The 15,410-nt window shown below is 44.9% G+C and overlaps 1 protein-coding gene across 3 annotated transcripts in view; it reads right to left on the minus strand.

The window, feature by feature from the left end:
* Nucleotides 1–2,711: 2,711 nt before the first annotated feature.
* Dll (homeotic protein distal-less) overlaps nucleotides 2,712–15,410 on the minus strand; it is a 72,218-nt gene continuing 59,519 nt past the window's right edge. Inside the window, exons 3-5 of one of the 3 annotated variants that reach the window (XM_014347840.2) lie at nucleotides 5,200–5,365; nucleotides 4,689–5,001; nucleotides 2,712–4,427 (exon numbers count right to left, since the gene is read on the minus strand). In XM_014347840.2, the coding sequence (XP_014203326.1) occupies nucleotides 4,409–4,427; nucleotides 4,689–5,001; nucleotides 5,200–5,365 (498 nt within the window). In that variant the 3' untranslated portion in view covers nucleotides 2,712–4,408. Of the gene's footprint in view, nucleotides 4,428–4,684; nucleotides 5,023–5,199; nucleotides 5,366–15,410 lie in introns of those variants that run through there. The other 2 variants (XM_014347838.2, XM_089590358.1) reach the window with 2 other exon arrangements.

Consider the following 15,410-nt stretch of genomic DNA (forward strand, 5'->3'; position numbering starts at 1 on the left):
ATCAAAGAAGCGGTTGCGAGTAGATAATGTATTGTATATGCATCACCACAACGAACCCTTCAAAAGATTACCAGTCGAGTGCGTTGCCGCCTGTTTATTCGGCGCTGCAGTGCCTCTTCGTTTTCTTCCATGTACCTATACCCACGTCTTTTCTTCCTCTTTCCCATTGTATGGTGTGCTTCCCCGAGGAGAACCTGCACAAGTGGGTAAAGTGGACAATGTGTCGGAAACGTGCGTGCGCGTCTCCATTCATCCGCGGGGCCCTGCAACTTGACACTTGTTTGCTTGATTTTTCCCCCGGATCCCAAAGATTTTCCAGATTAAGGGGATACACGGGTATACGCCCGAGATTATCCGAGCATGATTCCGGAAGCACCGCTTATACCGATCGCCTTTTTTTTTCCATCCCCGTATATATTATACGTATAGCTGCCTGGCGCAAGTGTGTCAATCGTCGACGATGCTGAAGGGATGGCAAAAAAAAAAGGTGGCTAAAGTAGCTGCTCGAAAACTCACCAACCACGAGTTGCACTCCGTGATCGTTACAAACAATAAGTATCGGGTATCGTGAATTTCCAGTGGTGCTTCCACCAACTTGTCCGGTGATTGCGATAGGCCTGTGCGATACCTGATGTTGAGAGGAAACGAGTGGTCTCGTAAGATTTTCAGATGTCGCATCCCCTGCCGATATTGTCGCTGCAGGACGAGAGTTAACGATTTTTCATATGAATCAATTCTATGTCGTTTTAAAATCATGTATTTACGAATGACACTAAAAAAAAAAGGTGCACAATTCGTTGTAAGAAAAGAAATGACGATAAGATGTCCATGCGGTGATGGGTATACCTGCTACTGCCCTACACGAAAGATCGTCAAGATAGAGAGATCGACCGCGTATGGACGACTAGCCGGCTATAAATGTATGCATGTGCTCCCAGTTGAGACTGCACGAGCAAGATATAGGAATATATAGACAGTCATAAAAGTGGAGCAGTCGCTCTATATGCGTCCTCGTGTAGAGGTACGTATTATATATGTAAGAGTGGCAGGTGGCGGTCGCAGCTTCAGCAGTAGCGCGACGTGTGTTGAACAAAGAAAAAAATAAAAGAGCTCAGCGCCAGTTGCTAATTTTACCTTTTTTTTTCTTTTCTTTTTCCTCAACTCGTTGACAGTATTTTATATTGAAATTGTCTTTTACTCACCTGTGCTGCATAAACCATTTGATTATGTTTTATCAACATAACACAGGAATACCAAGGTGTACGGATAAGAGTCGTTTGAAAGAAAAGGCTTGATTTTTAAATTGAATTAATTAGTTTATATTATTCATATTTTATACAATATTAATCATAATTAAGGTATTTTAGTTTTTTGCTTTTGTCGTAATCTACGTTTCGTACACGGGGCTCCGTTTCTTTCGTTTCGTTACATTTTTCCTCACTTTCGCGTAAAAGATCGATAAACGGGAAGGCAGGCTTCCCTACGTCACGTCCCGCGAGTATAGACGATTTAACTCGCAACGACAACCAAAATGCGTGTCCACCGATGATGCGCTCTACTTTTCGCAATGCACTATTTTTACTTAAACTTTTTGTTTTTTATTTTTGTTTTCTTTTTGTTTTTACATTCTTATCACAATATTATATTTTACACAGATCCACTTACAACTTACGGGCTAAAAAGAGGCTAAGGGATGGGAAAAGAACGGGGTGGGGCCCCGGCGCTCGCGTTTTATATATATATATATATTTATATGTATATGTATATGTGTATGTACACGTAGCTCGTTGAAAAACCGAGAGCCTCGCGAATCGATTTGTTCGTCGACGAGCGCCGAAACTAGTAACGCTACGTTTTATTTCCTACTCGATCCTCGACGCTTCTGCATTACACATTATTTCACCCCTCGCCTCGCGAATCGTAACTCCTCTCTCTCTCGGTGCATCTCTCTTACAATTGTTTTTTTTTTTTTTTGCATGAAGCAACACACGCTCGCGCGCACTTGTAGGAACTACAGAGTCTTCGATCACGGATCGCCCTTTCTTTCGTTTAACTATATTTATTGCACCGAAATATATAATATCACGCGGCCCCGATGTAGGCGTGCTCCACTGACTCTCGACACTCTCACGAAGACGTACAATTTGTTACACTCAGACTCACTCACCCGATTTACTTATCATGCTATTAATATGTCTATTTGAAAAATCACTCGGCTGCCCGACTCGATTCCGGAATATGATAGCTCGATACCGCGTAGTGGTTGGATTTTGGTGAAGCAATTTCTGTCTCCAACTGCGTCGTAAAAGGGGGGGGGGAGGGGAATGCAAGAAAAAGGGGAGCAGCGATGAAGAGAAGAAAGGAAGAAAAAAAAAAAAAAAAAAAGACAAGGATCCATCGGAGCGCCGGAGGAGGAAGAGGAGAGTCCGTTCTCATGAAAGCCATGCAGGCATGCACGAGCATTGTCGAGGCTTGGATGTGGGTCAGTGGCGGTTATATTCGTCGGCGTGTACCTGCACTGACTCTCCTCCCGTTTCCCCTCTCAACGCTGCACGCACGCGTTCACATTATTTTTTTTTTTTTTTTTTTTTTTTTACCAAAAAAGGTGAATATTATTTTCTGTTGTTTTCACAGTTGCAAATACTCGGGTTTCGCCACGACGAGGACGATATGAAGTGCGAAGCGGGGAGAAAGAGCTCCAGCTCGCGAAAATATCATTACGGAGTTTTGCGGAACGCGACGCAACGCCGGTGGCTACCTCAAAAAATCCTCTCTCTCTCTCTCTCTGTCATTTTTCAGTCACGAGCCGCGTGCGAATGAATCATCGCTGTGGCAACGCTCGTCTCCTCCGCAAAGCGCGCAAGTTCGTCGCCTCTGGCCCGCGGCGCGTCTGGTGGGAAAAACGTTTTTCAACTTTCGGCGAGCTGCACAATGTAACATTTAGTACGCGGCAATAATGACTACGCGGGGGGGGGGAGGAGTTGTACCTATGTATATATACGTGTGCAGGTAAAAATGGGAGTTGCGCAACGAGCACTCGCTACTGGGGAGGCTGTATACGAAGGGGGGGGGGGGGAGAAATTACTGCAGCGGGCGAAATGAAAGAAATACCAAAACCGAGGTAAAAAGGCCCGTGAAACTTTTCTTGCCGCGCGCGCTCCTCGCAGAAGGAATCCCCGGCGTTTTTTCGCTCCCGCGTGTCATTCCTCCTTTCTCCTTGTACCGCGGGCCCCGTGACGTGATTTCTTCCTTTTCTGCTGCTACTTCGTATATATACATATACACACGTCGGTATCGCGCGTAACAACACACACACAACTCTCTCGCTCCGGCAGAGAAAAAACGGGGGTCGGAGGAGGGGAAAGCTGCAGAAAAAGAAACGACAAGAGGGAAAAACGAGAGAGACGGTCGCCACTCGCTGTATAGTCCTGAAACCTCTTGGAAAGAAGAAAAAAAAAAAAGGTTTTTTTTTTCCATTTAGTCCTCGTCGCGCTCCGTTTTTGTACATTTTGTCGCGTATAATACCGCTCTCGGAAAATTTGCTGAGAAACTCCGCGACTGGAGAGACGACACGCGACATCAGCTCCCGCGTGCATGGCCGATGCGACATTTGTTGTTATCGTATCGTTCGCGTGTTGTTTCCATACCCCAGCCGCCGCTACATTTTTTTCATAATTTAACGTAATATCGTCTATGTGTACAATACGATGCCTGCCTGGCAATGCTCGGCGGACGACGTCCTGCATCGGCGCGATATCGATATATAAATACGTCGTTTCCCGTTTATTTTTATTCATACGTGTACTCTCGTTAGACAAACACACACACATATACATATACGTATGGATATATCTAGGTATGTATGTACATGCTTATAATAAAATCTGGGTTTTTTTTTTTTCTGTTTAATTCCGCCTCGTTGATTTTTGAAACTTTTCATAGTTTTTTTTTTTTTTTTTTTTTTTCTCTATATAGTATGCGCGATTCACGAGATCACAACTTTACAATCGCGACGGACAAAACATACGCAGGAAACACCGTTGTGGGTGAATCGTCGGAGTGTAAAGCTCAGTTTTTTGTTATTTCCTTCATTATTTATATATTTATATTTATGTATATCATCAACACTTGGCTTCGGCTCGACTCTGGTGAAACTCTCGTCGTAAGTCGTCGCTGGCCATCGGACTCCGAAGCAACCCCGCGGTGATCGCCTTTTCCTTCTCCTCCGAGTGCACTATATTTTTACACGGAGCTCCGAGAGAGTTTGCGCATCGAACGTCCCCCTCGTTTTTCCAAGTTTTTTATTTCTTTTTTAACATTTTTTTTTTTTTCTTTTCTTTAAGTAAGTTCATGTCTCTCGAGGCTCCTTCTTTGTCTAAACCATGGTCCCGGATTACAGCCGGCTTCGTTAAACCGTCGGCCACACCCTGCAACAGAAAAATGAGCAAAAGCTCGCTTTACCCCGCAGTCGAAATCATTTTCCCAACATATCATCCTGAACACACATTAGACGTACATACACCTTGCACGGAATTTATTCGCGCGCCAGAGGACATTGAATACATCGAAAGTGCAATTTTTCCCATTTACTCTACGATGAAAGAAGCAGGGGGGCTGGAGAGGATGTGCAAAGGGGAAACAAGGTATGGCGGGGCGTAACAAACACAAAGAGGGCATAATAACCTTACGTGAGTAATCCGGGGTTGGGATCCGCCTGGTACCAGGAGTACTGGGGCATGTACCCGGTGAGATGGGGCGGCGGTGGCGCTGGTGGTGGATTGTAGTCGGGCCTGTGGGGGTGGTGGTGGCTGTGGGGCGGCGCGTGGGGGTGCGGATGGTGCTTCATCTCGCTAGGCCAGGCGGGCGCGGGTGGGCTCTCGTTGTGCTGGGGCGACATGTCGCTGCCCGGACTCGAACTCGCCGGGGTGTGGCCGCCCGCACCGCCACCCATGCCCCCGAGGTAGCCCGTCGTCGGGCTCCCCGACACCGAGCTCCCGCCTCCTGCAACATTGAAGAAATAGTCTTACCATCAGTGTAAGTCGGCCGATCTTTCCCGTCACTGCCGAGCTTGCAAGCTCGTTGGCGACAGTTTGTTTTTTTTTTTTTTTCTTTCTTTTTCCATTCTCTTTTCTTTGGGCGAGAGAAGATGGAAAAAGAAAAGGAATCGGACGAGTGGGTGGATGGATGGGTCGTTCTTACCTCCTTGCATGAGGCCACCGGGTTGTCCGGGTTGTGGAGAGGGGCCGCCCGGCAGCGCTGCGCCTCCGGCGAGTAGACTGTGCTGGCCACCACCTCCACCCCCCTGCTGCGCCGCCTTCATCATCTTCTTGTACTTGCTCCTTCGGTTTTGAAACCAGATTTTCACCTGAAACACCAGACGAAAACAAAATCGTTACCACAATCGTCAATATCATTTTAACTATGAGAATATATATATATATTTTATATTGATTTTGGGATGTAGAAATTTGACAAAGTCGTAGTGATATTTCTTTCTCTGTAATGCAGTTACCACGCTAAGCTTCAATACAGTAATATATTATTGTGAAAAAATGGAATTCTTTAATAACGAGTCAAGGCACACCTATTGTACTCGTGGGCACAAAATTCACGCAAGAGGACAGGTTTTTCTTTTTTTTTTCTTCCTCAAAGCATTTCACCGAGTCAATAAGACAGAATCAGTCAGAGCAACAAGTCCACGGGAGCACAGATACCATCAACGGGCAACAAACAATGGCTCGCTCTCGCGCGTATACATGTAGGTATAGGATAGATGGACAATGCCTATGTGACAGCGGTAGCACCGAATACCTATACCCAGTGCACCTATCGCAAGGTGTACGGAATCGATCGCAGGCTCGCTTTTTTTTCATATCATCGGCAGCAGAGAGTCTATATGCTATACTAGACCCACAACTCGCGCCTATACAAACCTGGTGTATATATAGGCTGCGCGACACGTATACCCACCGTGAATGCAATGCACGTGAGCTCGCGAGGCTGGCTTTTGTTACGTAAGTTATTCCCCGCGTGCGTGTGTATCCGCGGACAAGTGCTGCAGGCTCTCGTGGCGAGATATATAATTGGCATAAGTGTATATATGTGCCGGCATCTATATGAAAAAGAGCAAAAAAAAAAACCAATAAGTAGGTGTACGCACAGCGGCACAACAACGGCAGAGTGAATAAAACGCGGGAGGAGAGAGGCAGGAGGGAGGAAGTTGGCTTTGGTTGGTTCCCGCTGGATTTTCCATGATCGCGCTACAGCCTCTATTATTCCTCTCGCGAGTTTTTTTTCTCTCTCTGCTCGCCGCCCCTTATATACCTCGTAGCCAATGTGCATATATATGCTCGCGCTTGTTTCTAAATTACAGGCTATCGATCGTCATGATGTGCCGTGTCATCGCCGACTGAATTTCCGAGTACGTAGGAAAATGCATGTACACTTGTGTGCTCGTTGTGCTGTAGGTGCTTGCGCTTGAATCGACGGAATTAAGTATACTATACCGATTTTTAGTACGTGAAACAATTTTTTTTTTTTTTTTTCAAGGAAAGCGTCGTTACGTAAAGCTTCGCGGAATCCTCGCGGATTATCTCGCATTGTGATATAGCATTCGAGGGGCGATAAAAAATTGCTCATTATTTTCCTACACACATATAGGTAAGCAAGAAAATAAAATATTGTATACACGTCGTGGCTGCAGCAACTTTGTCTGGCTCTTCGTCTTCTTATGTCCCCCCCACCCGCACAAAACTGCAACAGCAACATGTTTAATTAAACGGTATAGCGCGCAGGAACTTCACAACTTGATGAAAAACAAAAAAAAAAGAAAAAAAGAAAGAAAAGAAAAGCCAGGCGAAAGATACTCTCGGATAGAGATAAAGAGAGATGGCGAGGTTTGTGCGACTTGCGAAATAGAAGAAAGAAAGAGAGAGAGAGAGAGAGAGGATGTATATATGTATCTCGAGCCTGGGTTGCGTAATCGCCCGGGGAGTATTGCGTTCTGCAGGCGAGCGAGCGAGAGAGAGAGAGACTCTGTTCTCGCGAGCGGGCGCTTTTTTGCCCGCTGATACGTCAATCAAAAGCCTTTACAGTTATTTTAATCAACTAAGTCTGGGGGCCCTCGCTCGCCTCTCTTTGTGCAAGAGCGTGTGTACCTATATACTCTGGCATCGTGTGTGTGCGTGTATATTCCGCGAGCGGGGAAGAGAGGCAATGTATATAATGAAAGGATGAACAAAAGGAGCAGCACGGAGATGACGACGGCAAGAAGGACGCCGTTGGTGGTGGTGATGCCGCCACTGCTCCTCTCGAGGTAACAAAACAAAAAACTTAAAAAAGGCCCGAGACGGGGGAGGCTGGAGAAGTGATGCCGGGGCGTCATGTCAAAACGAGTTCATTATACGACTACACGGCGCAGGTTCGCCAAACCTCAAAAGAGGAAGAAGAGCGCCTCCGCTGCAGTAAGCACAACGTGTGTGTATGTGTGCATGCAGCAGGTATAGCAGGGGAATTCGTTTTATTATAATAGGTGTATCATGTGCAGCTGCATTGTACGACCGCGTTAATCGAGTCGCGACTCCATCCACGGCTTTCTTTCTTTATTTTCCCTCTCGCTGTCGAGGGGTGGCTGCAAGAAAAAACAAAAGGAGGGAAGGAGACGCGTCCCGTGATTGAGAAATTCAATGCTTTTTACACAAAATTTACCGCATTTCAAACTATATACATGATTGTGTTATTTAATGGAGCTACATTTTTACATCGACCTCTAGCCCTCTGTAAATTACGTTTGTAGGTACATAAATATATATGCTTGTAACGGATTAATAACGGAGCCTGGACACTATGTACCACAGGTAGCAGTTATATATACACTGAGGAAGGAGGGAGGGGGGGAGAACAAAAGCGCCCGCGTCTCCGTAGAGGTGATAAATTACGAAAAATTTATCCTGGTCTATATGTGTATATACCACGTGTAAACTTACTTGTTTATGCGTATAGCTGCTACCGTAAGCGCGGATTATTATACAAGGCGCTCTCGAAAACACAAGGAGTACATCAGGTATATATATGCTCGGGTTGCGATCGAGGAGGAAGCAGGGGAAGAAACAAAAAAAAAAAAAAAGAACAACAACTTGCTCATCAATCAGCGGAAATTTTAAATGCCTGCTCGGCTGTCCGTACGTATACAGGTACGTGTAGGCACACAACAATATATCACGCACCTGCTCACTGTACATACAGTAAGAGTCGCTATACAGGAGGGTGGGGTGGGGGGTAAAGGGGGTCGTGAGGCATGTTATGTTGCATCAAGTAAATCTTTGGCTAATTGTCCGATGAAAAAGAAAGACCGACAAAGGCGATCCCGGAGAGAGCCACCGCTGCGTACTCGCGTTGCTCTTCTTTTTTTCCCCTCCTTCTTTCTTCCTTTTTATTCCTTCTCCCCCCCTCCCCCCGTCGCGGAGTTGTCGATATTTATCATCGGATGGAGGAGCTCTGGCGCTTGTTCGCACGTTTTTGTCACTGCTCCGTCAATAAATCCTATAGGTAGGTATACAATAATAAATTGATCGCTGCACCGATTTTCCACGGACGCCCGCGCTACTATAGTCAAATCTTCATTTTCCATTATTTACGAGCACCGAGTCCAACGAGATATATACATTATGTCACACGCACGCTAGCAGCAACATTTTTGCATTTGATTTATATCTTTTTTTTATCCACGATGCACCTATCCTGCTCCCTACGGTATATATTATATATGTAACCTACATGCATAATACACACAGATCGGGAAAAACGATTAGGTTTTTTTTTTTTTTTTTTTCACAGGAGCATGATGCGGACCCTCGAGACGAGGCGTGGGCGCCAAATAAAGTATAGTTCCTCCGTATCAGTATACAACGTATCCACATAGGACTCGCCGGCACCTGTTGCTATAGCAAAAGAAACGGTGCGATTCGGTACATATACTTATCGCGTATCCGAGAATTAGAATCTACGCGTAGGAGGTTGGGCTCGGGGGTGGAAGGAGGCTTTTTTTTTTTTTTTTTTATATATTTATCGAAGATGATGGGAAATATAAAAATCAACGACCGCGTACAGGCGCAGATAAACTTTGATAAACCACCGAGATATGTAAATTAAATTCCAGGGTGTCGAAAAAGTAGTACAAAACCGTACAAGGTATATATATATATACACACACATAGTATAATTATAATTCACGTAAAATCTCATGCTCGTTTTTCCTTGTCTGCATTTTTGCCGATCTTTATAATATAAGGAGCCAACTCTGATACCACGTGAATATGTACATGTTACACATAATAGGAAGAGAGAAAAGAGGGACGTGCGAGCCAAGGATTATGCATTCCGTAGGTCACTTCTTCTTTGGCAAAATCATCAATGGTAACGAGGCTCGCGACACAAAGCGAGCAGTATAGAATAAAGAGGCCTCGACGAGTAAAGCCGAAAGCAGGCAGCTATACACGTATACACGTAAGTACGTATACATGGATGGATTGTACACCAAGATGTAGGGGTGTGTGTGTGTGTGTATCCACCATACATACACACACACAGAGAGAGAGAGAAAATATATAGGGAGGAAGGAGGCGCGGCTTCGGGCGAAAATGCATTCGACGGGCGGCCGGTGCTGTCGATCGCCACTGATGCATACTCAATGAGGAACGGCAGCCAGCGTCGCCCGCGGTATTAAATGAAAATATAAAATACGAGAGATTGATGCAGGTTGGTATGCCTATACACAAAATGTACGAGCTGCTGCTGCGAGCAGAGGGAGGAGACTTTAATATTCATGAGAGCAGAGAAAGAGAGAGAGAGAATCTAGGAATTCATCTATATTTACGGTGACGCTCACCGGCCGGAGCTTTGCACGATTTTCTATACGCTGCTCCCGTGCTTTATATAAATTCCCGGGGAAGGAGGGAAATGAGAAAATTAAATTTTTGTGTAACTAACTTTGTTGTAAATACGCCTACGTTTGTCCCTCCCCTTTTCCTATACGTATAGTCTAGGATTACGATACTCTGGAGTGGCGCGTGGATACAAGGTGTAGTTTTGTAACTCGCTCGCGGCAGTTTTGACTCCGGTGCATGCAAATACCTCCGTCTTTTGCAACGAGCGTTAAATCGAGGGTATATAACCACGGATAGGAGCAGCGCGTGGAATAACATTTCAATATTTTTCCATACGATTTGCTGAATTTCCACAAGAATTTTTGCTACTTTTCCAACAGCTCGTACAATGTTCAAGTAATATGGAAAATGACGGAGCGCTTACACCCTTACCCCGGCTCGGTTGCACAATCACCGGTCGATTATCGGTAAATGCATACACCCTGATGCAGCGAGATCTTGTTTGCTTCGATCTGAATTGTATAACCTGTACCCTGTACAGTGCAAAGAATCAGTATACCGAACCCAAATAAAAAAGGACGCCCCTCTTGGCTGATGGTACGGGGATGTAAGTGATACTACATAATACTACATCGCGCGGGGCAAGTTGGAAAGAATAAGGGGGAAAATAACCCGCGGAGCTTTTCTCCGGTATTATATTATATTTGGTATAATTATGTAAACGGTCCAATAATCTACGTGGCACGGGTGTACACACGTATGTATTGTAAATATGATGCGGTAGCTCCGTATAGTTGGTAATATCACGTACCTGTACCATATCATACTTATACACGCGTGCGCCCAATAACCACGTGTGGTGATGATATACAAAGTGACGTAAGCGAACACCTGCGGGGCACTGCCCCCCCGGATCGTATCGTAGGTGGGGGGGGGTCTCTATATATACGTACATTACACGTCTTACTTGGCGATAGCTCGCTGAGAAAACGGTGCCCCTGCTGATTCTGTTGACGCGCCTGTTGCAGCCGCACACTCTATTGTGCACTCATCATGCGCGTATACATACATAAAAATACGTACAATACAGGTATGGGCTATATATATATATACGACGTCCAAATCGAGTTAGCCCGTTTGGTTAGCGCGCTGGTCTTTTATTATTTTTCTTTGTGCGCGCGATCTCTCCCCCTTAACGTGAGACATGGGGTTTTTTCGTCACCCGTCATTTAGGCTTCAATGACAACATATAGCTGCGATTACGGTATAGATACGCCAATGGCTCGTTATTCGTTTGTACTGATCCAACTGTAAGTAAATTAATATTTCAATACGTGAATTGTCGTGCTTAGTTGTTTTGATGATGATGATGATGATGATTCACGAGTGCAAGTACAAAAGAAACGCACCGGCGATACCCCCTTCGTGTGGGATGTTCACGAGATGTTAGCAACGAAGAAAGGACAATGGTGGACCACTGTGACCATATACCATCACGGAACATCTCTAGTCGAGTTTTCCTCCTGCAGCATTTTCATCGCTGCAACGCAAATGGTATAGGTGTATAAATATGTATACGCACAAACGTCACCTTACGGACACCTATGTGACATCAACACTTCAAGTCCCCGTTTTGCGGTGATGACCAACAGCGGACCATTTTTCCTCCCCAACTTGTATATTTTTCGTGGATTTTTTTTTCCCTTGCTCATCCTTCTCAACTCTTATCCTGACTCGGAACTGTCTAGATGATACAGTAGCTACAGGTAGGTATGTTGGACAAATTTGAGCTCTCAAGCACGCGGGATGAGCGAAAGAAACCGAAAGCTCGCTGAAATCGAAGGGCAAACGCTAAAGCAGTACTACTTGTGTGTCAAACAGTTGCCAGTTGAGGCACGTATACCTATAACAGCTCCAATAGGCAAGGCCTCGCAGCCCACAATGGCCAGGCGGTACTTGTACACGTGTATATATATTTGTATCTACCATGCAACGAAGCCCGGAATGCCGGCCCTGCCTCTCGTACAATCGCCTACACACCATACTTTTTTTATCGTATACGCGTAGTGTGTCTCACACTCTACTCTTCTTTTGTGTTGCCGCTCAGTGTCGTTTATATATATATATACACATTATTACCCATTATTGTTGCTGCCGTTATGACTATGACTTCCACTTTTCCTCCTTCTATATATCCCATATTGTTCACATTCACATAGAGCTCCATTACAGCACGGTGCGTTATGTCGTGTGCTTTCAGTTTCTGACATACCTACTTGTGAGTGTTGTATAGTTCTATAATAAAACACACTTCGGCTGACAGTACTGTGTAAGATGTATGTCCAGATACAAGAAATTGATTCATCAATATTGATACCCCATAATGGCCTAAAATGACCAGTGACGGTGACACAGCAACTGACTCTGATATTGATACTGTATACGCGAGGCGGCCACTACACTTATCTATTGTGCATACGCTGCAGCATTGAAAAAAAACCAACAAGTATACGCAAAATGATCGACCGCAGTATGGGTATGTCCAAAAGGTGGGTGTACGTCACACTATTGTTATGGTCCTGTAGGAAAAGCCATAATGCACGTATCGGTGTAAGTGAATACGAATTGCCTTTGTAAGGGAGAAAAGAGAAACGACAGAGGGCCACGAGACCATCGTCCCCGCGCGGAAGTCAAAAACCGCACGGCAGAAAGAGACTCGCGAAGCGAGCATCATCAAAAAAAAAAAAAAAAAAAAGAAGAAAAAAGAAAAAAAAAAAAAAGGCCAGAAAGCGAAGGAGAAACGGAAAAAAATGCATCTGGCGCGAAAGCTCGGGGGCTACTCCTCTCTCTCGTCGTGCGGTGCATGCATCAGTCCTGGGCGAACGGAGGGCTCGGCGGCGGCGATGACTCCTCAGCCCAGCGAGCAAGCACGCATGTTAACGTGCTCGGGCAGCCTGTAATTAATGGCATCGGGAGGAGAAGCAGCGACGGAGGCCGTGGGCTCAGGTCGATTCCCATGCTGGTTTCCGCGCGTAACGTTACGTCCTCCAAAGACGGGAGGGATGTACACCTCGCTGTTGTATATATACGCTCCTTCGTCACGCTGGGCTGACTCTCTCTCTCTCTGACTTTTACCCGCTTAGTTCTCTGTTCTTCGTGTAATGTATGCAGCCAACAGAGTCAGTCTATCATAGGATTTTACCCATGTGTTTTATGTACATCTACTGCCCATCCGTCCGACTGACCGTCCAAGCCGATCTGTCATTATAGTGCCATTACCTATGCGACTACTTTTGCACACCGTAGCGCGTGACATCGGTTACCGATCATTACTCTTTTTTCTCCAGCACTTTTTCAAAAATCACTAACTGGAATCATTTTTTTTTTTTCCTTGTTTTTCAAACCGGTGTAAATATTATACTGACGAGGTCAATATAAGCACTTACAGCCTAATGGGACAACAGTGGGTCTACCGAATGACATTACGTCCTCTTGGTACAATTTTTTTCCCCGCGAAAAGTGAAGCAATAAGTGAACGGTGCCGGACAATGAAAAAAAAAAAAAATTGAGCCAACCATTAGGGTAAATACGTTTGTACGTACAGTTTGACGTATGCGCGCATCGGTGGAATCATTCCACTCGACGAAATGACGATCCAACGATGCATGCCCGAGAATATAGAAAGATTACAAAGAAGTGGGCATAGGTAGGAGGCACGCGAAGCAGCAGTGCGTACTTCCTCGTCCCCTTGAGTCACTCTCGCTCCTCCTCGGCTTCGTGGTCAAGCGCCCCGGCGACCATCGTCGACGACTATCCCATATACCATGGCCTGCCCCCATACAATACACATTGTGCTCTCCGCATCAGCGTGGAGACCCTCGGCCATCCTCGATTGTCTTTACGCGCGAGATGTCCCGCTCGCCCTCGACAATTTTCTCATGCGACTATATCTTTAGATTGTGCCGTGCTACTTTTTTTCCACTCCTCCCCCCCCCTCCTCCTTTTTCTTCTACTCGCTCGTCGTCGCGACTGATACGCACTGAATGCTCCCGCTGAATAGCCCAATTTGGAGCAGCGGGCGCATCGTCATTCCTCCTTTTTCTTTTTTCTCCCCGCTGGCCAACGGTTATTATTCATATAGTATATAATAAAGGTATACACTCGACAATTCGGTGAAAAGCTCGCATCGGAAGTCCCGCAGTGGGAGCCCGTACAATATATACATTGTTTTTTTTTTTTCATAAAAATCGCGACGCGACCTCTGATGTCATTCGTGCGTGTCAACCGCGTATTGTTACGTGCCACGTCCTGTCGGTACCTCAACTATATATGTTTAACTACATAAATAAATATACGCGTCCTCGATGTCGTCGAAAAATTGCAAAATTCGTGCATATTTGTGGTCACATTGTCAGTGAATGAATATCGCTTTATGTATGGTATACATATATGTATGTGAGCAGTTGTAAAGCGCTCGAAATCTGTATACGCGAGCCCGGCGTTAGGTAGTTAAATGCAAAGATTAGGTGCTTAACGGCTGGAACTAACGGGTATACCATTACCATAATCGAAAAAAAAGAACTAGAAACAAAGACATTAAACGCGAATGGGGAGAAAGAAAAATATATACTTAACACTTTCTTTCGGGATAATGTTATAATTTGTTACGGCTTAATTGAGTGTAAGGCCAAGTTGTAAAAGTCCTACTACTACTCCAGTCTTATGTGTGTGTGTGTGTGATGTTTACTTGCTGCGCCCATTCAAACTCACTAATCATCATAATTACAGATACCTGTGTGGCACATATATTATTTACTAGTGATTCATTGTGCAACTATAATGAAAAATCTTGTCTGTTAATTACGTGCCATCATATATATATATTCACGATACTCATCACCATTTTATTATTATTTGTTTTTTAAAGAATATCCTTAGAGATTCAAGCGTTGTAGAGCATCACTACGGAGGAGTTGACACAGACATCAACGATCTCGCACCAAAAGGCAAAATAATCCAATTTAGCGACATCGTCAATCTATACATGAGCTTCAAACAACGCTCACTGGCATGTGCAGCTTCGACGAAAGGTCATTTTTTATATTTTTTTTTTTGTAACAGCTGATAGTTAAAAAAAAAAAAAAATGCTTCATCGAAATTTGACAAATTAATCGCACCCTTTACAATACATGCGCGACTGATGGCGTGCTTTTCCACGATATAGGTGGGTATCTCCTATACATGCAGCATATGAAATAAAGTAAGCAACGTACGCATCTTTGAGAATAAAATTATGGAACGGATCGGACATGTGCATGTTACAACGTAATAAGTATATATAAAAACAGGTCGAGTGCGTCGGTAGAAGCAGCGAACAATACCTTTTGCAGTTAACGTATATATGCAAGACAGTTATGGTATATCATGAGATAAGACACACACCGCTGCAGTTGTACTTATGCACCGCCAACCAACACCGCGAGGTGCTGCTCTCTCTTTCTCGAGTGTTGGTGCATATACAGCGGA

The sequence above is a fragment of the Copidosoma floridanum genome, unplaced genomic scaffold (genome assembly GCF_036245765.1).
Source record: "Copidosoma floridanum isolate Cflo_tuat_1 unplaced genomic scaffold, Cflo_Japanese_pri ptg000012l, whole genome shotgun sequence".
NCBI lineage: Eukaryota > Metazoa > Arthropoda > Insecta > Hymenoptera > Encyrtidae > Copidosoma > Copidosoma floridanum.